The following is a 24616-nucleotide window of genomic DNA, read 5'->3' as shown; positions in this document are numbered from 1 at the left end:
AAAAAAAAAAAAAAAAAAGATGAAGATGTTGTCTATATATACAATGGAATATTTCTCAGCCCTCAGAAACAATGAATACGGGCAGCCTGGGTGGCTCAGCAGTTTGAGCGCTGCCTTCGGCCCAGGGCCTGATCCTGGAGACCTGGGATCGAATCCCACCTCAGGCTCCCTGCATGGAGCCTGTTTCTTCCTCTGCCTGTGTCTCTGCCCCCCCCCCTCACTGTGTCTCTCATGAATAAATAAATAAAATATTTTAAAAAAAAGAAAAAGAAACAACGAATACCCACCATTTGCTTCGACCTGGTTGGAACTGGAGGGTATTATGCTGAGTGAAGTAAGTCAGTCGGAGAAGGACACTTATCATATGGTTTCATTCATATGGGGAATATGAGAAATAGTGAAAGGGATTATAAGGGAAAGGAGGGAAACTGAGTGGGAAAAATTAGAGAGGGTGACAAACCATGAGAGACTCCTAACTCTGGGAAACAAAGGGTTGAGGAAGAGGAGGCAGGCAGGGGATGGGGTGACTGGGTCATGGTCATTAAGGAGGGCATGTGATGGGATGAGCACTGGGTGTTATAGTATATGTTGACAAATCGAACTTCAATTATATATATATATATATATATATACACACACACACACATATATACATAGAGAGAGACAAACAACAACAACAACAACAACAACAACAACAAAAAACACTCTCCAAGGTCACACAGAGATTTTTGTTGCGCTTTTTTAAAGAAAGTTCTGGTGAATGAGTTTGCATCTTTTGAGAAGGAAGGAAGGATTCTGGATTGACACCAGCTCAAATTTCATTCACCCCTGCTGACTGTTATAAATCCCTTCAGGAACACAGCTCTCCAAGGCCCTCAGGGAGTATGCACCAATGAGCCAGAAAAATGGAAAAGAAAAAAAAAAAAAAAAAGAAAGAAAAAACATGCCACATCACACCAGTCTCCTCTAGTAACTGTTAAATGAGCTGAAAGAAAAGACATCATGTGAGGTTCAACAACTGTGGTTTCCAAAACTTTGGACAATTTTCTTTGTGAAGGAGCCAAAGAGAACGCTGCCCCAGTTTCGCCCTGGAGAAAACAGTTTCCAACAAACTGGATTTCCCTGCAAGGTAAAGCAATATGCTAAAATTTCACTAAAAAAAAAAAAAAAAAAAAAAGGCCCCCCTATCTTCTCTCAGAGTTTGTCTTATAAACAGGCTTACTCCCAATTGATAAAGAGAAGTATAAAGAAGCCCTGAAATAATCAGTGGTTTGAAAACCCATTGAGCTGAGTGAATAGGTACAGAGTAAGTTTGACATTCTCTACCAAAACTCCTCTCACAGTCTTTCTTCCTTTCTCAAATTCACAAATGACTCCTATCTTAAAATCGTAACCTACACACACACAAAAACTCAAACAAAAACCTCCACCTGCCACCCCTTCCCCAGTATAAGACAGTACAGAAAGTACTGGGAAGGGATCCCTGGGTGGCGCAGCGGTTTGGCGCCTGCTTTGGCCCAGGGTGCGATCCTGGAGACCCGGGATCGAATCCCACATCGGGCTCCCGGTGCATGGAGCCTGCTTCTCCCTCTGCCTGTGTCTCTGCATCTCTCTCTCTCTCTGTGACTATCATGAATAAATAAATAAAATCTTTAAAAAAAAAAAAAAAAAGAAAAGAAAGTACTGGGAAACAGGTGATTTCCTCTCTGAGAAGGGAAACACAGCGTAGGCAGCTTGAAAAAAGCAAAGGGGAATTAACCCACTGGAGCATTTTAACTGAATAAATTGAGCAATTGCCTCATCTGCTCTCTGGGAGTTCGGTGAATGGGAGTGGACCACTGAGGAACAATCTAGAGTCAGGCTGAGAGACACAAGAGCCAGTAGCAAGAGGCCCTGAGGCAGAGTCTGGCACTCCTTTCCCAGGAAGGGGAGGGTCAGGCGCAAAGGGAGGCCAGGAGCAGGAGGCTCCCCAGCCCTGAACCAGCACAGGCAGAGCTGGTCTTTGGAGTCACTTCTCCCATCATTTTGGCTTGGCTGAGTTATGCAAAAAGCCTCCCTTCTTTGGGCTAGGTGCTGGGGATAGAGCAGGAGAACCAGTCACAATGGGAGCTTACAATGTTTGAAAGAAGACAGATTCATAAGAGTCACGAAGAACATATGTAACTAGAGCCTGGAGAACACTGATCCCAAGATGGTGGACAGGAGAAATTGCTGGAGGAGCTGATGGGTACTGTATTATTTATAATAGTATTCTATTATTATAGGATGAGTAGGTGTTGGCCAGAGTTGTGGACAACGTTAGGCAGAGGGTCAGTGTGAGCAAAGACTGGGAGGCCAGAACAGAATAGGGCTCATGTGTGTGCGGGGAAACTGCAGGGAGTGTGGTATGGCTGGGTCTTAAAGGACACAATGGGGATGGCCATGGGGGTCATGGAAGGAGGGTGGTATGCGCCTCCTCTTACGAAGTTTGGACTTCATGGGGCACCTGGCTGGCTCAGTTGGTAGAGCATATGACTCTTGAGCTCAGAGCTGTGAGTTCAAGTCCCACATTGTATAGAACTTACTTTAAAAAAAAAAAAAAAAAAAAAAGAACTTACTTTAAAAAAAAAAGAAAAAGAGTTTGGACTCCATTAAGGAGCCAGTGGAGAGGGATCCCTGGGTGGCGCAGTGGTTTAGCGCCTGCCTTTGGCCCGGGGCGTGATCCTGGAGACCCAGGATCGAATCCCATGTCGGGCTCCTGGTGCATGGAGCCTGCTTCTCCCTCTGCCTATGTCTCTGCCTCTCTCTCTCTCTCTCTGTGTGTGACTATCATAAATAAATAAAAAAATTAAAAAAAAAAAAGGAGCCAGTGGAGAGCCACTGAAGGCCTTTACATGTGCCATCCTCCTTTAGGGTACCTCCCAAGGGCTCCTGACTCATCCCAGACTTCAGTCTTCTTCATTCCTGACCTGATTGAGAACCAGTCTCTCCGGAGCAGTGCTCCTTGCTTTCCCTTCCATTCAAGAACCCAGGCTAGTCTCAGATGTGAATTAATGTCTTCCATGTATAAAGTAATAGAGAAGGCACCAGAGAGAATTTTAAGACAATTCCTTCATCTTTAAGAGTGAGTTTCTACCCCTTTGTTATTTAACCCTGGAGCGAGTCTACCTGAAGGACTTTCAGTGGTATGTCAGCAACTGGGCCCTCCCAACTCACTCTTAGGTGCCCCACTCCTCCACCTCTATTGCTTGTCCTCATTAATCAGATTTCAAATGAAATAACTATGGATTGAACTGTCAGTTGGCACTCAGCATCAACTCCCACCTCTTTTATGAGTCTTCCAGTACTGTAGAAACGAAAAAGACAAGAACCATACTTCTCAGACCCCTTTGCAGGTAGGTTCTGGGTAACAATTACATACCACCAGTTAAGGATACTCACAAAGGAGGAAGCAAAGTGAAGGCTGTTTCTGCTGGCAAGTAAGGCTGTCGAAAGGCTTGGTGTTCTAGTATCTGCTCACCAGCTTCATATACAGTTATGGTGGCAGCAGCCTCCTGATCCCAGCAATGAATTCTTGTGTGATGGCTCCACCTCCCACTTCTCCAACCTTTCCAAAAATTACTTAAGTACCTCATTCCCAGTACAAAATCCCTTTCTGCTTAAAATACCCAGAGCTTTGTTTCCTGCACTGGTCTTGGTGGTCCCCTCAACTCCTCAACATCTCTGCCTTCTTGCCACCTCACTCATCTGCAGTGGGTTCCTCCTGAGAGTTTGAAACACACCGGAACAAAAAACACAACTAGGCATGCTGAGTCCTCTTCACAGAGCTAACTGGAGGCCCAGTCCAGTCCAAGCTTTGTGGAGGTAAGGCCAAGTATCTTCCCCTTCCCTGAAACCTCTGCCTGACTCTCCATCCTTCTGTCCACAAGAACTCTCCCAGGCACCTCAATTGTTCTCAGTCTCCAACTCCAATTCTTTTGGAAATCCTCCTCTCTCCACTTTGATGCAATGCTTCATTTCCTTCATCTTTTACTTAAATTGGCTTAGGTCTCCACTCCCTAAAATACTCTGAGACAATGTATTACACAAAAGCAAAACTATTGAGCCAGCTATTTGTTTCTTCATCACTCTCAGTGCTTGGGTGAACACTCAATTCCAGCTGGTGTATTTGACTCCATTAAGCTTAACGCCCTATGTTAGGGTTGCCATGGAAGCCAGAAATAACATTTCAAGCATCTCTCACAGCCTTGGTGACTTTGGTTTCTAGGCTGTTCTACAAATAGTCTTTCTTGTGGCTGATCATTAAAAATGAAGATCAGTTAATAAGACAGCATGTTTAATGAACTAAAATGGTATTTGTTACAGACCTGATAATCACAAAGTACTTAGGATATGCATACTTAAAAACCGAAAAGGGGAGTACCTGGATGGTTCAGTTGGTTAAGCATTGGACTCTCGGTTTCAGCTCAGGTCATGATCTCATGGGTTGTAGAGCTTCCACATCTGGCTCTGTGCTTAGCAAAGAGTCTTCTTGAAGATGCTAACCCTCTGCCCTCCCCCCACTCGCGTGCATGCTCTTTCTCTCTGTAAAACTAGTCAATCAATCAACTGAAAAGGGACCTTAAAGATTGGATTCAATTTCCCTATTCCACAAATGGGGAAGATAGATCATGCGGTGAAATGCTAAGGCAGCTTCCTGACTCTCAGGCCACCCCTGTTCCCCCACCCAACACACATTCCCCATCCTGGGCAAGTTACCTGCTCTCTCTAACTCCAGTTTCCTCCTCTACCAGATGGGGACAATGACTGTATCTGCCTCATGGGGTTGTCGTGGGGATTAAGTAAGCGGATGTGTGTAAAGTACTTAGAATGCTTCCTGGCACAAAGTAAGAGTCAACAAATCAATTATTGTTGGTATTATGATTATTATTCCCACCTGGTATTATGTTGAAGGCTATACAGAAGCAACATGGCACAGCACAGAAATCCCCAGACTGAGAGTCCAGAGGTTCATGTTCTGGTCCCTGCTCTGCCATCAGCTAGGTGACATTAGCCACATAACCTTCTTCTTTTTTGGCCATGTCACTTTGATCTCTAGAGTTGGACTAAATGACATCTCAGTTCCTGTCCAGTTCTAGTTGGGTCTAGTTTACACTATGGTGTTAAATAAATTAAGTCAAACAGAACTGTTCCTTGACCTTTATAAATGGTTATGTCCATATCTGTAATGATTTCTGAGCAATAGTTATATATCAACATAATGTTAAACATTCCATGTGTATTAACTCCTTATTTTTCACAACAACCTGTTGTCCCCATTTAACAGGTGGGGAAACTGAGGCACAGAGAGTTTTTGAGTAATTTGCCCAAGGTCACACTATCAGAAAATGGTAGAACTAGGATTTGATTTAAATCCAGTAATCTGAGTCTAGTACTCATACTCTTCATGATTAATTAACTGGAAACAATAAACTTACACACCGCAACAGACAAGGGTGCAATCTGAATGACTTTATATTACATTAATGTTTCCTAGTTGTAACTGTTGTTGCTGTAAATCCCAGGAACTGGTACTGTTCAAGAAGGTTTTGGGAAACTTGCCACAGAATAAAATAATTCTTAGTTCTTACACTCCAGAAATGATCACCTCTGCCAACATCCCTCACCTCAATGATGGCATTAACTTCCCAACTGGCATTTGCCTTTGCCCCTTTACAGACTGTTCTCAATCCAGCAGCCACAGTGATTCTTTAAATACAAGTGAAATCACCTCACTCCTTTGTTTAAAACCCTCCCAAGGTTCCCTTCTTTCTTAGAGAAAAACCAAAGTCCTAAAAATGGACCCCAATGGCCCGTATGTTACTTCTTAAAGCCACAAGACACTGGCATTGCAATTCTAAACACTTCAGGCATGCTTTTACCTCCTTTTCCCTCAGCCTGGAACATTCTGGATTCAGTGACTTATCCCCTCACCGCCTTTGAGTGCCTATAGAAAGTGCCCCCCCCTCAGTGAGGCCTCCCCCCACCATGATCTAAGCACTCATCCCAGCACTCCTATCCCACTTTCTGGCTTTGTTTTTCTTTTCTTTTCTTTTTTTTAAGATTTTATTTATTTATTTATTTATTTATTTATTTATTTATTTATTTTTATGATAATCACACACACACAGAGAGAGAGAGAGAGGCAAAGACACAGGCAGAGGGAGAAGCAGGCTCCATATACCGGGAGCCCGACATGGGATTCGATCCTGGGTCTCCAGGATCGCGCCCTGGGCCAAAGGCAGGCGCCAAACCGCTGCGCCACCCAGGGATCCCAAGATTTTATTTATTTATTCATGAAAGACACAGAGAGAGAGGCAGGGACACAGGCAGAGGGAGAAGCAGGCTTCATGCTGGGAGCCCGATGTGGGTCTTGACCCCAGGACACCAAGATCATGACCTGAGCCAAAGGGAGACACTCAACCGCTGAGCCACCCTGGCGTCCCTGACATTCTTTTTTAGTTTTTTTTTTTTTTAACTTGCACCAACCATTTGGATAATTCTTTTTCTTGTCCTTTTTCTTGCCTCTCACCTTAATTGTTACTGCCTTCTTTCCATTTTGGTTATTTTCAAGAAAATGACAACACTAGAGGTTGACTACTTAAAATTCATTTCTCTCCCCCACCCCTTCCGGCTCCTTTGCCTAAGAACTCAACCAGCAAAGAGCTCCATGAGGGCAGGTCCCATCCCACCTGTGAACAAAGCCAATGGTGATTATCCCATTCTCCAGACTAGATAGTTGGAGTGAGCCTGTGATCCAGTTTTGGCCAGTGGGGAGTAAGGGAAACTCTCCTGAAATTTCCACAAAAGATTTTGGATCTGATCAAAGGAACAAACCAAGGAATGAAAAAGTTCTCTTTATTCTCTTTGTTCTCTTCCTGACTTGACCACGGCCAAGGAACAAAGTGATGTTTGGAGCTACAGCAGCCATCTTGTGACTATAAGGCAAAAAGCCTTTGAAAGCCAGTCTCCTGGGATGACACAGCTAAAAGCTAGAAGGAGCTCTGGGTTCAATGACAAAGTTGAGCCCTTGCCACAGACTAGGAATCGCTGACCTCCAGACTTTTTGGGAGATATTTAAACATCTTTTTATAAAACCACTGTTAGCTTAAGCCAATTGCAATCTACCTAATATCCAAAGATTTCACTACTGATACCAAGCTTGTTCCAGAGAGGCTGCCCAATAAAATGTATTCTATGTATGAAGGAATGAATCTGATGGTACAAATTTCAACATTTTAAAAAGTAAACTGTATTGCCCTCTTTGCTAAGCATGCATATTTTCTGAAATGCTCATGTAACCAATTTGATAGAGGTTCTTCTCTAAGACCAATATCTGATATAAGGTTTAAAGAAAAAAATGCTATTTTTATATCTAAATCAATAGATGCTCAAATACATAAATATAAATTAATAATACTAATGATATTAATAAATGGCATCTCTCATTCATTTATTCAGTATACATTTATTGAGAGGCTACTATGCCAGATGCCTTAGAGCCAAAGATGAAAAGGCCTAATTCCTAGATTTAAAGATGTCACTGTAGAGTGGGGTCTGTTAATTCCACTTTGCAATGTACAAAGGGGTTTTTAATAATAAATTTAAAAATAGACAATAACAACAACAGGCTTTAATTGAATGTTTACTATGTGCCAGGGTCCATGCCAGCCCTTTATCATTCATTGCACCCTCTTTCCTACTCATTACCATCCCCTTTTACAAGTGAGACAACTGGTGCTAAGGGTGGTTGTGTTACTTCTTTATGGTCACAGAGTGGAAAGCCAGAATTCACACTTATTAAAAGTCAGCGGCTATTATTTTTAAAACCAAGCTGACAAGTGTGATGGCAGGTGTGGGAAGATTCAAGTGTGATGGCAGGTGTGGGAAGATTCAAGATTCAGTTGATTGGAAGCTTGCAAGAAAATGGGGTGAGGAGATTATTAGAAAAAAAAAAAGAAGCCATCTTAGGCTGTCTCTGCAGAGCAGAGGCTCTAGATCAAGGAATGACAGTTCAGAACACCATTCTGTATTAATTTTTATTATTTGCTGTGTTTTGTTTTTGTTTTTTTTAAAGATTTTATTTATTTATTCACGGGAGACACACAGAGAGAGGCAGAGGGAGAAGCAGGCTCCTTGCAGGGAGCCTGATGCAGAACTTGATCCCAGGACCCTGGGATCACGACTTGAGCCAAGGGCAGATGCTCAACTGCTGAGCCACCCAGGCACCCCCACCAGTTTGAATTTTTTTTTAAAGATGTATTTATTTATTTATTCATGATAAACATAGAGAGAGAGAGAGGCAGAGACACAGGCAGAGGGAGAAGCAGGCTCCATGCTGGGAGCCCAATGCGGGACTCGACCCAGGGACCCCAGGACCGTGCCCCGGGCCAAAGGCAGGCGCCAAACCGCTGAGCCACCCAGGGATCCCCCACCAGTTTGAATTTAAAGGAAACATGGACAGGATTATTTTTCCCTCCTGAACTTTAACCCGTAAACCAAACTATCAGTTGAGCATCACCAAGGGATGACCCTTTGGATGCCCCTTAGACAGTCCAGCTGAACATGGAGTTTGATCACACAAGGCGCTCAAGGTTTGTTAAGTGAATAAAGATTTAGTAGCTGTGGTGGTGTGTGGTAGTTTCACATTACAGTGGTTTGCGGGCAGGGATTATGTCTGCCTCATATGTGTCTGGGGCTCGCCTCAGCTTCGGTGGCTGGTTGGCTGATGGCTTTGTTCCAGCCCTGACTCAGTCTGACCACTGGCTGGGGCAAATGTCTACATGAGAAGAGAGAGGAGCCCCTCTGAGCCCCAAGAGACTTGGTCCTAAGCCATAGGCATTGCTGGTGAATCACTTCACCTTGAACAAGTAACAATATCTCTGGGCTTTGGTTCTTTCTTCCTAGTTTCTTAACCTTTATTTGTACCAAGGACTTCCAGGGCAGTGTGGTGAAACCCATGCCTAACATAAAACCAATACCCACTAGGATGGCTACTATTTAAAAAATGGAGAATAACAAGTTTTGGTAAAAATATGGAAAACTTGGAACCTTTGTGTATTGTTGGTGGGACTATAAAATGGTGCAGCCACTGTGGAATACAGTTTGGCAGTCTGTCATAAATTTAAATGTAGATGGGGCACCTGGATGGCTCAGTTGGTTAAGCATCTGAGTCTTGATTTTGGCTCAGGTCATGATCTTGGAGTTGTGAGATCAAGCCCTGGTTTGGGCTACACACCCAGCATGGAGCCTGCTTAAGATTCTCTTTCTTCCTCTCCCTTTGTCCCTCTGCCCTTCTTCCCAACACCACCTCCACCTCCACTCATACACTTGTGTTCTCTGTCTCTCACTCACTCAAAAAAAAAGTTATATGTTGAATTACATTTCTTGGCAATTTCATCTTTGATATATATCCAAGAAAAACTGAAAGCAGGGAGGGACTCAAACAGATACTTGCATGCCAATGTTCATAGCAGCATTATTCACATGAGCCAAAAGGCAGAAAAAAACCTGTGTCCATCAACAGATGAATGGATAAACAAAATATCGTATACTCATATAATGGAATATTATTCAGCCATAAAAAAGTTCTGACACATGCTAAAACATGGATGAATCTTGAAAACATTATGCTAAGTGAAAAAGGTCAGACATAAAAGCAAAATATTATATCACTCCACTTCTTATGTGAGGTTTCTAGAATGGGCAAATCCAAAGAGACAAGAGGTAGAAAAGAAGTTCCTGGGGAAAGGGAACTGAACAGGTAGCTTCTGTTTGGGATGATGAAAAGTTCTGGAAATAGACAGTGATGGTGGTTGTACCACAATGTGAATATACTCAATGCCACTGAATTGTACACTGCAAAACGTTTAAGGTGATTAATCTTATGATATGTGTATCTATTACCACAATAAATAAACAAGTAAATGCAAAGGGTAAGAAAGGAAGCCAGTTATTTGAACTACAGTTATCAAGGTATTTAAAAGTTGGAGATACAACTACATATGGACTTTTAAAAATAACTTTAAATAACAAAGTTGAAAGGTGTAATTTCAAAGTAGTGATGCATGTCAACCGTATGTGGAATTACCTCTGACAGCTATAACGTGCCATGAAAATATCTGTGGTCTCTGTTAGTGACAGAGTACTGCTACTACTCCTGTGGTTTGTGGTTTACAATCATAATAGAAGAAAATGCTCAACTGCAGTTAGAGGTTGGTGAAAGAGTATGTAATTTTTTTTCCCATCCAGATTATGGGCCCAATGAAGTCTAGCCAAACAGAAGTCTATTCTGTTGATCCAATGGTCCCCAGGCTAAAAGCCTCTAAACTAGATGATCTCTAAACTTTCTTCTAGGTAAACTGGTGTGATTCTAAGAGTGGCTTCAGACTTCACGTATCCATCATAGATAAATAAACTGATCAGATTTTTTCTTATCTGTAGCTGGGAGTTGTCATCAAATCTACCTCTCGAGGGCTTTGTGAAGAGAAGGGAGGTAAAGGCAAGCAAAAGGTGCTTTCAAAAGGTGCTTTCAAAAACTGTAAAGCCCTCTTACAAATGCTAAGTATTATCAGAGAAACCTAACAGTCAATAGAGACCTCTTCCCCTATCCCCAGCACATCATCCCCCAGGTCTCAATGCTACTTCAGAATTTTGGTAGGAGCTTTGGGAACTACGAGAACAAAACACTGAGCATTTTTTGTGAAAGAATACCATGCCCCATGTTAAAAATTGTGTTAAGACCTGTATTTTTTTATGTATGCCGATGGATCTGAAAATACAGACAAATTAAGGAAAATGCCAATTATCAAAATAGACTCAAGAAGAAATAGGAAACCCAAATAGGCTAATGACTGTTTAAAAAAAAATCAAATTAGTTGTCTGATATATCCTCTCTACAGAAGGCATCAAGCCCAGATGGCTTGATGAATACGTTCCACTGGCTCTGGAGGACTTCTCTAGTGGATCCCATAAAAATTTTCCCCCAAAAGACCCATGCTGCCCACAACTAGGGAATCTGCATCAAACCCTAAAACGTGACAGGTAGTGGGCCAGATGTAACTCTGCAATATCATCAGCACCCAAAACAATGCTGTCCTTGCCCGCTACAGATATTCAATGCCTATCTGTTTAATGAATGAATAAATGATAAAACTGAGGCAAATCATGAAACAAAAAATAATGTATTGGAACTATAAGATTTTGGTACAGAAAAATAGCTAGGTAAAATTAATGGCTTTCCTATTTCTCTTCATTTTGGAAACAAATTAAGTTTGACTGGACCAGGGGAGTGGAGGGGCCTGCTTCCTTCAATAGATGAGACAATCAGACAGGATGCCCCAGGGAGCCTGGTGTCTGGGCATATATGGGTGAGTGGTCCCTCTAGGAGAAGGGCACGCTCCCCTGGAGACCCCAGTGATGAGTCCCAAACATTTAAGGATTCTGCATCTTTCACTTGGCCCAGCACAGCGCTTGTAACCTGGGGATTCTCAGTACATACTCATTCAGTGAATGGATCCCGTACACTGAAACAAGCCCTGGTGTCATCGCTAGGGAATCAAGAACTAGAGATGGAAAGCAGCCTCTCACAGCCTTGGCCAGATCTGAGCCCTCTGGACTGGATTCCTCCACAGTTTACATTATGGTCCAACCTGACTTTAAAGGTCCCTGAGGCAAATTTTCCCAGGTTTCTCATGGCCAAATGCCCCACACTGCACATCATGTATCCTGTCTTTCCTAAGGCCCCTCTTGGCTCTGAACCTATGTGGTCAGATGCCCACATTCCTCTAGACCCTTCCCCTGCATCAGCTCTTTGTACATCTGGCCATCAGCTTCTTCTTTGATGTTTGTACTCCCTGGCTGGCTGCAGCCTTATGATACCTTCCTCCCTACTTCCTCCTTGCCCAGCCCCCTGTCCTCTGTGCAGCCAAAGAACACATGGCCCTCCTTTCATCTTTCCCTATAAATCAGCCTCCTCTGGATATACTGAAAGAAGGCTTTTCTGAGCTGGTCGTTCTATATCTTGGCTTTTGAAAAAAGTCTTACTCAGACTTGGCTTCACATCCTGTCTACAGTGTACTGGTTTCCCATCTCCAGCCCTAGGATGTTGGCTGTCCGACCCACCACGTTCGTCTGACCTGCTTTATGGACTCAGAAACATCCACATCTCTGAGATCTTTGAGCGTGCTTCCCTGGCATATGTAACAGATATATCACCCTGAAATGGGAATACAAAGTGAATCAGAGAGGAAAAAGAAGCTATTTAGCAAAGTGTCAAGGAAGACACACTGTCCTCTACAAATGAAAGCAAAAGGCAGAGCAACTTGTTAGGAGATGAATCGTGTCCCCCACAATCCATAAGTTGAAATCTTAAACCCTTGTACCTCAGAATTGTGACTGTATTTGGAGATGGGGTTCTTAAAGAGGTCATTAAAGTCAAAGGAGATCATTAAGGTGGGTTCCGATCTACTATGACTGGCATCCTTATAAGAGGAACCTTAGATGTAGAGACAGTTACAGAGGGAAGACCACGTGAGGACACAGGGAAATGGCAGCCTTCAGCAAGCCTAGGAAAGAGGCCTCAGAAAAAAACAAAATTTTGCCAACACCTTGATGGATTTCTAACCTCCAGAAAGGTGAGAAAATAAAAATATGGTGTTTAAGGTACCCAATGTATGGTACTTTGTTATGGTGGCCCCAGCAAACTAAGTCTGTAATATTTCCTCTCAAAAATGCATGAAATAAGTATAAGTTGATCACTCAGGCAACTTTTGAAATTATCTCCTCTTGTATTTTCAATATCTAGTGGTCATTAAATATTTAAACATGAATTTTTAAAGGTAAAGATTATTCTTTATAACCATTTCAAAAGAATATAAAATATTCTTTTAATATTCTCAGTGGGGTCATGAAGAAAGAGAAAGCATTTTATCAAATTTGTGAATGATACTAAATTGCTACGTTAAGCAAGAGAAAGATATTAATCAAGAATAAATAACTTAAATGAAGAAGATAAAATTTAATATAAAAAATTTAAAGTATCCTACTTAGGTTAAAAACTCCTGTTCTATCATGGCTATTAAGCCATGGATAGTAAAGGTCTAGTCATATTCACTGACTACAAGCTGTACAGAATTAACCAAAATCGTGAATACAATTAACCTGTAATCATTCTTTTCATTCATTCATTCAGTTAACATTGCTAGAAGTGAAACCCAGGGATTCAACAAATTATTATGTTGCCAATCACTAAAAATTTCTCAGTTTCTCCCTTGCTTAATATATGTTATTGGAAAGGCTTATTAAATAAATAAATAAATAAATAAATAAATAAATAGCTCCTAAGGCAGATTGTTCTTGGAAAGCAAATATTCAGCTTTTTTTTTTTTTTTTCTTAATAGGAAAGTTCTTATCTCTTAGTTCAATTCCTAATTCTGCAGGCAACTCCATGGAACATGAGGGCTCACAGATCAGAGATTTATTTAAGCCCCTACACAAGGCTTCTCACATCCCCAAGCCCAAGGAAGCAAGCTGTTTCCTTCCTGGGCTAATTTGGTGGCTGAAGAGTTTCCTATGGAAGGAAAACTTGTTTCCTTGAAAGCATAGGTGTTTGGTTCTCTGTCTCCTCTGTAAGGTCTTGGTAACAAGCTTGGACTCCTCTGTAACACAGCCTTCAGAGAGCCCTTCTACTTTCCCAAGCTAAACATCCTTAGGTCTTTCGAATCGTTTCCATATGCTCTAGCTTCAGAAACCTTCAACAGCCTGGCGGCTCCTCTCTAGATACTCCTCTTTGTTCACGTGTTAGTTCACTTACTCCTCTAGGTGTTTATCAAGCACTTCTTGTATTCCTGCCCGTTACTAATCACTGTCGCTACAATAGAGACAATGAAGCAGGCAATCCCTGTACAGGCTGTAAGTGCAATGCGGGGACATATGGCAGGCCGGGGGAGTGTACTGCTGAGGGACTAAGTCCCAACTTAAAAGACTAGGAATGCTTACACTGAGCCCTGAAAGATGAGTCCAATTGGGTTGGATAGAACAGAAGAGGTAGGGTTCCAGAAAAGGGTTTGAACAGAGGAAAAGGCACATTGTATTCTCACATCCCACCTCTGCAGCTCAATGGTTATATGACTTTGAGCAAGACATTTAACCTCTCTAAGGCTCAGTTTCTTCATCTGTAAAATGGGGATAATATGTGCAAGGTGAAGTGTGAGCTGCCTAGTACAGTGCCTGACACATAGTAGATGGTCTCCTCACACCTCCAAAAAAAGACACCCCTCATTATCATTACTTTACTTATTAACATCAGTTAGGGAGACCTGGGGCATGACTGGCCAGAGGGGTAAGATTGTATGCCTTGCCCTCTGACAGGACAAGCCATCAAAGAAGAGAAAATTGGCTATGCCACCCACAGAGAGGATGTCCCCCACTGCCATTCCTACTCACATACACACTGCAGGTGGCAGACATATGGGCAAGCTGAGGATAAAACATTCTGGAACTGAAGAAGGAAATGAGGGAAGGAGGGAGAGATTCAAGAGGGAGAGATAAAGGAGAGTTACGGAAAAGGAAGGGGTTAGAGAGTTTAATAGAGAAAAGAAAAGAAAGAAGGGGAGAGAGAGAATCTGTAGGAGAAAAGAAATCAAGTTATTTATTCACTGGCTAGGAAAGCTTTTAACTTTGCAGCTTATTGCAAATCAGATACTATGCTTTTTTTAAAAAAAAAAATTCTTCCAGTATTAATTACAAGATAGGAATGAGGAATTCAGTTTATACAGTTTATTAAACATGAATGGTAAGAGGGATATTGGTTTACACAAGTAGAGAGCACAGGCATGACCAGATGCATTTCACCCATCTGGGCTGAGCAGCAGCCAGGCAGCCCCCACCAAGCCCTAGCTGCAGCTGCAGGGGGGCTGAGGAGGGGCTGGGCTTTCATGTCAAAGGACTTTATTTTTGGAAAGTCTCTGCTATAGTGAAAACAATTTGATAGGCTCTACCCATCAACCTTCATTTTTATAATCAGGTCTGATGACAAAGACACACCCCAGCCACCTGATTATTTAGATGTGTGTTAACCACTCTGCTGTAAGAGGCTGGCTCTCCTTGGGCGGGGGGGCGGGGGGGAGGCCCACCTTTGCCAACTTCCCCGGGTAGAAAAATGCTAGCAGGAGGGGTGGGCCCGGCTTCCAGTTAGTTACACTGTCCAACTGCAGTCTTTCTAGCAGCTGTTACTCATCCCTGCACTGTGTTTCTGGCTCATGTCCCACAGCATCTCCTCCCAAGATCTTTTCCCGCTGCATGGGCACCACCTTCTAGAGTTCTCTTCTACACTGGTTCTCAAACTGAAATCGCCAGAAATGCAACCTCTCAGGTCCCAACCCAGACCTCCTGAACCAAACACTCTGAGGTCAGGGACCAGTAGTGTGTGCACAATAAAGCTTGAGCAACATTGCTTTACTGCCTCATCCCCCTGCCCCTGTCTCCCTGCCTTATCCCCCTGCCCCATTCCCCTGCCTGATCCTACCACTTCCCAGTCCGCCTGCTTGATCTCACTGCTCCACCCCACCCCTGCCTGATACTATTGCCCCAACAAACCCTACCTGATCCTACTGCCACACCTCTGCTCCCTGCTTGATCCTGCTGTGCCCTCTACCACCCTATCTGATCCTACTGCTCCACTGCACCCCCTGCCTGATACTGCTGTCCCACCCCTCTCCCCTACTTGATCCTACCGCCCACCCTCCTACCTGATTCTATTGCCCCACCTTTTCTGTGTCAAAACTTCTCCTTCCTCAGCCTCCGGAATATGATTCCATCTTGCTCTCCCAGATGGAGAAAGTGAAAGAAAACCAAGGATTACACTGGAGGTTTCACCATAGGAGCCAGAGAAGGGACATCAGGAGGCACGGAATCAATGATGTCATCACATCCTAGATGAGACCTGAAGATCACTGACTTCAACCACCTCCCTTTCTAAATGAACACCCTGGAGGACAGAGCAACTTGCCCAGTGTCACCTGCTAAGTAGAAGTGGAATCAAGACTGGAAACATCCAAATGGAAATGAAATCAACCATCTGTACATCTCATCTACTCAGTCGTTCAACAAGCACTGAGCTCTGCTGTGGGCTGGACCAGCACCAGGGCTTGAGGTCCTCAGACCCCAGGGTAACCAGCAGCAGTGGCAGCAGCACCTCCAAATATAGATGGGCATTTCATGGTCTGCTCAAAAACTGCTAAGGGAGCAATTTCGAGTGTGAGGTGCCTTTTTCTTTGTTCAAAAACACCTCTTCCCCTAAGCCACGCATCTTCTCCCTAAGAGGGGTGAGGGTGGGAGTGGGCACCTATTGCTTAACTTCTCTAGGCCTGGGCATCCTCTTCTGAAAGTGAGATAAACCAATAACCCGCCTTCCAGTGTTTTGTCTTTTTTCTCTCAGATTAAATGAGCTAGTATGTCCCTACTCACAGCAGGGGCTCCATAAATGAGAGCAACCTTCAGAGGTGCTGTGACACATGAGAAACAGTTTTTTTTTTTTTTAAAGATTCTATTTATTTATTCATGAGGGACACACAGAGAGAGGCAGAGACACAGGCAGAGGGAGAGACAGGCTCTCTGTGAGGAGCCTGATGTGGGACTCGATCCCAGAACCCCGAGATCATGCCCTGAGCCAAAGGCAGACACTCAACCATTGAGGCACCCAGGAGTCTCAAGAAACAGTCTTTACCTTCAAAAGTGTATAGTCTAAAGGTAAAAACGAGACAAGTACAAAAATAACTAAAATAGGAATCTATCTGGGGTAAGTGCCACTGGTACTCCTTGAAATATAAGACACCTTTACAGAGGACCTGCGATGTACGAGGCCCATCCCAAGAGGGTCCTGCCCACCTGGGAGAGGGAGGAGCTGGCCCTTGAGCTGGCCCTGGCTGATAACAGGCCTTGGCCAAGGGAAGATATACCAGGTAGAAGAAAGAGGGTAAACAAAGCCCCTGCAAGCTCAGGGAAGGAGACAAAGTTCAAATCTTGATTAAGTGGCTTCAGGGTGTGTAAGACTTGTGGTCTCAATGGGTCTGTCACTCCAGGAGCCAAAAACTATGGCATCTGCTGTCCTCCCTCACTGAGGGTGCCAGCACATGTCAATTAGGAGGATTGTTTTAGGATGTGGAAATTCATTTACTGGCAGCCAACGCTGAAAATGTTAATAATTATCAACAGAGACAAAAACTTCCATTGGCAACAGAAAGTAGGACATTCTGACACTTAATTCTCTTGGCTGGTCCGTTCCTTCAGTCACATTGCTAATTTAGGAGGTTTCAGGTTCTTACATGAAACACACTGCAATTTTACTAACATTCTCATGTCAGGTTTACTTAGAAATGTATGCAGAAATAAAAATAAGTCCCTCATAAGTCCTGTGATTTCCAAGGAACAGAACTTGGGGCTGTATACAGTGAGTTCTTACATTGTCTTCATTAGCTTTATTTTTAAGTAGTAAATGAACCATGGTGAAGAAATTTCATTAAATTTTGTAGCCTCTACCCCTGAACACCTCTTGAATTTTTCCTAGCAGAGTATGTGTTGGCAGGGGTGGGGTGTGTGTGTGAGTTCTGCTCCCACCACCCCTTGACCATACTATTGGGCCAGCCTCCTTGAAAATCTCTATCTCCCACTTAAAACATTCTCTTTTAAAACACACACATGATTTCTGTGTGGATCAGAAGAGAAAGGAAAAGGTTTTGAGGTTCATTAGGAGAAACGAAATGAGCTAGATTGGTAAATTTAGAAAAGAAGGCAGATGTCAACAAGACCTCCTAAAAGACAACAGGTAGAGCCAGCCCTGAGAAGCATAGACAGTTTGTTCATTCTCCATCTAGAAGTGAGGGGAGTCAGGAGTACGGGAGAAGTTGGGGCAAAGTGGTTAAGGTTTCCAAAAGGCTAATAGGAATCCACTGGTTGCCCTGGCAATAGGTCCATCCCCAAATAGCAATATAGGAAAGAGAAAAAATGCAAAATTGCGCACAAGTAAAACAGACAGTAATTAAGTGTGGAGGCCACATGACTCCTGGTTATGGACCTTGAAGGGAACCTAAGGAGGAGTTTGGGTGTTGGGGAGGTGATGTGTGCCACTGATAAAGAATGACTACAAAGCATATGAATCTGGAGGCTTTCACGGGCTTCTCCTCTGGGCACAGGGCACCTGCAGCCCCAACTCCATTGGCTAGCATGATTGCCCGGGAGGGACTTGGGGCTGGAGAAGGGGTTGGTAACCTACACATGTAGTCTCTCCCTACCCTTTGCCACAGCCCAGAGAGGCTGAGGCAGTCCAGATGTCAGAGTGAGTGGACTGAGGGTCAGCACTGATCACTACTGTTGCCTGCTAAAAGTCTTCCAGGGTTCCCATCTCTGACAAATGAAGCCCAAACTCTCTGTCAGGGCCCCACAGGCCCTGGGCCCTCAGTGATTTGGTTCCCTCCTTCAGGCCTGTTTCCAGCTTAGACCACCAGCCTCACAGATGTGGCAGTCCCCAGTGCCTGGCCAGATCCCACCTGCATGCTCTAGCCTCACTCCTTCTGCCCCTCAGGGAGGATCCCTGTCTTCACTAGGAATGCTGCCCTAAACCAGCTGTTTTCAAAGTGTGGTCTGGGGATCCCTAAGGGTCCCTGAGATCCCTTCAAAGGCCCGTAGGTCAGAACTATATCCATAATAGCATGAATGTTTGCTTTTTATATTCTTATTTTCTCATGAGTACATAAAGCGTGAAAATTTTATTAATGTGGCTTTAGTCTCCACATTGCAACTAACCTTTAAGAAACTATAATTTGTCAAGTTTTGGTGTCATGTCAAAAAAGGATGTTCACAATTATATAAAAAGGCTATTAAAATGCTTCTCCTTTCTCAGACTATGTATCTGTGAGGCCATATTCTCTTCACGCAGTCCAACCAAAACATTATGAATGGATAAGGTAAGAATCCAGCTGTCTTCGAATAAGCCAGACAGTAAATCAATCTGTAAAGATGTAGAACTGTGCCATTCTTCTATTTTTTTAACTTAGAAAATGGCATTTTTATACATGTATTTTTATTTATGTTATGGGTTATGTTGTGAGTTTATTATTGTTATTTTTAAATTAACTAATTAATTCATATATATTTAAGTTCTCCATTTCAATTTATAATCCAGGAAATATCAATAGATGTAGCCCTCATAAACAGAAGCCCTTTGGGATCCTAATAATTTTTTGCTGTAAAAGGATCCTGAGACCAGAATGTTTGAGACCCACTGCCTTGTGCTGAGTATACAGAGTAGGGCTACCACCCAGCTAATGTTGCTTCTGTTGCTCATTGATTCCATCAAATTAATGATCTATTTACACATTTGTCTCTCCTACCACACACATGCTTCCTGAGGGTGGTTGTTGTTCTTAAACCCCCTACATCTGCCACATAGCAGATACTCCAGATGAATGAATGAGGTAGGAGATAAGCCCATGTGGACACACGTCACTGATTACCACCTGGGCAGCCTGCAATCATTCATAGCAGGGGCAGATAAATACATGCCTTATTTTTTTATTTTAATTTTTTATAAAGATTTTATTTATTTATTCATGAGAGACACAGAGAGAGAGAGGCAGAGACACAGGCAGAGGGAGAAGCAGGCTCCCTGCAGGAAGCCCAACATGGGACCCAATCCTGGGACTTCAGGATCATGCCCTCAGCCAAAGACAGATGCTCAACCACTAAGCCACCCAGGTGTCCCTCATTATTTTTTTTTAATTAGCTTAAATTGTTACTGGAACTCTGACTTGAATTTACACATAAAATATAAACTTTAGGGTGGGGGGATGGGGTGACTGGGTGACAGACAGTGAGGGGGGCACTTGACGGGATGAGCACTGGGTGTTATGCTATATGTTGGCAAATCGACTCCAATAAAAAAATACCAAAAAAATATAAACTTAAAAAAAATCAGAACATTCAAATGAAGAATTAACCTAAGCAACAATTGTTTCTCTGTTAAACTTTCAGAGACACCCCTGCAAGTAAGTAACTAGTGAAATCCTTCATTCAGGGCATACCTTAAATACAGCCACCACGATTTGCCACAAAAGTGAAACGTGCCTGGGCAATCGTTAGAACATCAAAACCAGGGGATCCCTGGGTGGCGCAGCGGTTTAGTGCCTGCCTTTGGCCCAGGGCACGATCCTGGAGACCCGGGATCCAATCCCACGTCGGGCTCCTGGTGCATGGAGCCTGCTTCTCCCTCTGCCTATGTCTCTGCCTCTCTCTCTCTCTCTCTCTCTCTGTGACTATCATAAAAATAAAAATAAAAAAAAGAACATCAAAACCAAGAAGCCAAGAAAAGGGAACACTCAACACGGAAGACATCATATTCTAAGAATAAAGAGAAAGTCACAGAACAGGGCAAGGACTACAGTGAATGTGGCTTCTGCAGCTTTGTTCCCTGTCAGAGGAAGACCACAAGCAGGTGACACTTGAGAATCCAGGCCAAAGTTGTGTTTGCCTTCTGGCTTCATGATTCTCATTCAAGCACGTTCACGAGTCCAGCAGCCTCCAGCACGTCCGGGAGCGGCCCCTGGTACTCTCGGGGGCAGGGAGATGTGCAATGTCCCATTCTCCCCCTAGGCCCTGGTACATTCTCTGGCAAAATGAGGAATGGGATGGGAGAGGTGTGAGGGGGGAAGGTGGTGTAATACTGGAGGTGGGTTGATGCCTTTGGCTTCTCTGATTTCAGAAGACAAAGAGTTTCTACTTCAGAGCCTGAGCTTGGGGCCAAGGAGAGGGCAGCGAATGTTGCCAGCTAGGGAAGACCCAGTGTGTGAGGGGAGGTATTTAGGGCCAAGAGGACTATGCTTTTCCAGCTAAGTGTGTGGTGGCTCATTCTGAAAGCCCCATCAGAAACCTAGCTGTGCAACTGCTGCTGGTGCAGTAGGATCAGGCATGCTCAGTCTGTCTCTCTCTCCACGAGCATCTGTGCGCACATACATACATACATACATGTATATACATGTTTATCACCTTGAAATTTGTGGGGGTTTTTAAGATTTTAAGAGGCAGAAGGTGAGGAGGAAGCAGACTCCCCTGCTGAGCAGGGGGCCCAATGTGGGGCTTGAGCCCAGGAACCCGGGATCATGACCCAAGCCAAAGGCAGACACTTACTTAACCAGGGGATCCACCCAGGAATCTCTTGAAATTTGTTTTTGAGAAGTTCTTCCATCAGTGTAATAAACATCCCCCAATCCTTGCCACACTTGCAAAAGTTCTATGTTTACGTCACTATGGAAACAGAGAGTCTCCGAAGACTGAAGATATGGCAGGTCCAGGATCATGGGGCCATCATTTAGTTAACATCAGTAAAGATGCTAACCTCTCAAAAGAGTGTATTGGGTTCCCCTGGTCTCTGATTATGATTTTGAATGCTGAGGCTGCCGGGCAATTGGGCAGTTTGCTCAATGACCTTTGTAGGCAGCCAGATTCTGTCAGCCGGCTGACAGGCTATAAAACATAGTTTCAGAGAACTTCAAAGAGTGACCATGATAGTAATGCTATCATTCATTGCATACCTTCAATTTACATTTATTATTTATTTTCTCCTTACAAAAATATTCCCAGGTCAGCATTAGCATTCCCATTTTATGGGTGGGGAACTGAACTTCAGAGGGACAACACTGCCTAAGTATACACATCTGGTAAGCCGTCAGAGCCAGGACTTGAACCCAGGTCTTGCCAAAACTCATTCTCTTTCCACTGGCCAATATTCTTATTCCCTCCACATCCTGGGCTTACCAGAGCCTGTTTTTACAACCAGCTTCATTTATCCATAGTCTGCATGTTCTCATGATCTTTCCTTTTTCTTGGAGAAAGAGAAAAATTCACCTGAAGAAAACATGTTCATAACAGAACCTCAATATTATCTCTTCCTGATATCTTGACAGTGTCCCCACCTCTTTTCTGCAGCTGCTCCCACCTCCTACAAACCTCCTGCTCTTTTCCCCCTGCTGTCAAACAGGGAAGCATTATTAACACAGATTAGTTGGACAAATCCAATAAAAAAAAAAAACTCTCCTAACACCCTTGTCCAGACAAGTACAACCAGGCCCTTTTTAGATCTTTTCCTTGCATATTGGAGAAAAGCCATGAGCCTCAGATTAAATGGAAGGCTTTGAAACAGAAAGGTTTCAGTTTCATTTTGAAAACTGCATGCAAAAAAAAAAGAAAGAAAGAAGAAAGAAAAGAAAGAAAGAAAGAAAGAAAGAAAGAAAGAAAGAAAGAAAGAAAGAAAAGAAAGAAGGAAGGAAGGAAGGAAGGAAGGAAGGAAGGAAGGAAGGAAGGAAGGAAGGAAGGAAGGAAGGAAGGAAGAAAGAGAAAGAAAGAAAGAAAGAAGGAAAGAAAGAAAGAAAGAAAGAAAGAAAGAAAGAAAGAAAGAAAGAAAGAAAGAAAGAAAACTGCATGCACTCCTGGCTGACGAGACCCATTCCCTCCCAGCACCCCCCCACCCCCCCTGCCCACACCCACCCACCCGGAGACCCGGGGATAGGAAGGCTTCCCGACTGACATGTATCCGTCCCCGGGTCTGGAGGTCCACACTTAACCACCTCCTCCTGCTTGCTGCATAGGTAGAGCCCCTGTCACTCACCCAGGAGGGCCGTCTGGGGATGGGTCCAAGCATGTCTCCCTCTGGAGATGGACCTCCAGGGAGTCCGCTCTTTGGCCTCAGCAGGGAGGACAAGGAGGATCTGTCCGAGGACCAACAGAAAGCAGCCCACCAGCATCTTTTCCATCTTCAGGAAGAGGAAGAAGGTAAAGCTGTGACAAATAGGAGAAAGAAGCAGGGTGAGATTTCCAGGTCTATTTGAACTCTAGGGGCTACAGACCCGCTGTGCCAGGTATCTTTTTCAGTATCGAAATGCCACTTGTCCATAAAAATGACATTTATGTGTTTCATCCTTAAGAAGTCAAGTAACTTCCAATGGTAGGTTCTTGGATACTCTACGCAGGGTATGCATATTAAAAATTTTTCATCACTTTCATTTCTGTAAGACTGAATGGAAAACTTGACAGGGGGAAAAAATCTGTCCTAAAATTTTTCCTCAATTATTTATTATCAATTATTATAATCATATCTTGGATTTGGAAAAGGAAAAACTATATCTGAAGATTCCAAGTAACATATTCTTTCAGCCTAATAATAGTGTATGGTACAAATTACTATATATAAATTCCCAAGGGATCAATGTATGACTGATATAAGGTAGCATCACATAGCAAGCCTCCCAGCCTCCCTGCCTCCCACACACATCTATTAAGAGGCAGCATGGGGCAGTAGTTAAGTGCTTGGACTCTGGCACCAATCTTCCTGGCTTTGAATCCTGACGGACATTCACTGTGTATGACCTTGGCCAAGCTACTTAACCTCCTGAGCCATGTGGGACTATGGGATAATATTAGTTAATTGAGTGAATTTATACACACTCAGAATAGTGCCTGGCACACATGGGGAAGTGGGCACAAGCAAATGAGCAAAGGAGCTAGGGGACTAGAGAAGAATAGGATCAAACCCGGTGTTGAGCAGGAGGCTCTTAGATGCATAAGGATTCTAACTCTGAATTGAGTTCCAGGGATCTGCAGGAGCAAGGGGATTTTCAACCAGAGAAGCACTCAGTCTACCAGAACAGCATCACCTTTACCCCTTTTCTGTATTGGTGCTGGAGGCTGGCTGGCATAAAGGCTCACTAGGACTCTAAGCAGGGAAGCGACATGATCAGAACCAGGTTTCCCCAGGATGGCCAATCTCCATGCTCCACATGGGATGACAAAGGTTCTTGGCCACATGGTGAGTGATAGCAAGATTATTTTGCTTGGGGGCACCTGGGGAGCTCAGGTGTTTAAATATCTGACACTTGATCTCAGGATCATGAGATCAAGCCCTGTGTCAGGCTCCTTGCCTGGCATGGAACTGGCTTGAGATTCTCTCTCTCTCTCTGTGTCCCTTCCTATTACCCCCCTCACTATTTCTCTTTCTCTTTCTCTCACTCAAGTAAATAAATAAATCCTAAAAAAAAAAAAAAAAAAAAAGACTGTCTTGCCTGGCTAAACTTCATGGAGAAGGTAATGTCCTGAGACTAGGTTTAAATTTATTCTCTCATTTTCTATGAATATAATGAGTGTCATTGCAATTTATTAATTTATATAAATTAGGTAGGGAGGGGGAAAGATTTAAAGAGGAACAACATTTAAGTAACATCATTTGCATGTCAAATCTTTACTAAGTCCTTGTTTCATGCTTGGCAATTTCACCCAACTGACTTCATTTAATCTTCATATCTATCTCGTAGAAATCAAAATTATTACTTCTGCATTTTAGAGATGAGGACACAGAGGCTCAGAGAAGCTCAGTAACATGATCAAGGTCACACAGCTACAGTAAGTAGCAAAGCAGGGATTCAAACCCAGGGAAAGCAGGTCAATTTACCAATTCATTGACTAACAGAAAGCCCAGTCAGCAGTCAGCTGCAAGCCAAATCCCTAGAAAACAATTCGTGAAAGAGTATAGCTGTTCTGCTCTCAGAGGCAGGAA

General features: G+C 43.4%; 1 protein-coding gene across 7 annotated transcripts in view; it reads right to left on the bottom strand.

Annotated features, from left to right (window-relative positions):
- Window positions 1-24616, bottom strand: part of MATN2 (matrilin 2) — a 145899-nt gene that overhangs the window by 112225 nt on the left and 9058 nt on the right. For all 7 annotated transcript variants that reach the window (XM_077846690.1, XM_077846689.1, XM_077846688.1 and 4 more), the window contains exon 2: window positions 22676-22845. In XM_077846690.1, the coding sequence (XP_077702816.1) occupies window positions 22676-22820 (145 nt within the window). In that variant the 5' untranslated portion in view covers window positions 22821-22845. The remainder of the gene's footprint in view (window positions 1-22675; window positions 22846-24616) is intronic.

The sequence above is a fragment of the Canis aureus genome, chromosome 14 (genome assembly GCF_053574225.1).
Source record: "Canis aureus isolate CA01 chromosome 14, VMU_Caureus_v.1.0, whole genome shotgun sequence".
Taxonomy (NCBI): domain Eukaryota; kingdom Metazoa; phylum Chordata; class Mammalia; order Carnivora; family Canidae; genus Canis; species Canis aureus.
The sequence above is the reverse complement of the archived record's forward strand: the minus strand, read 5'-3'. Positions and strand labels throughout refer to the sequence as shown.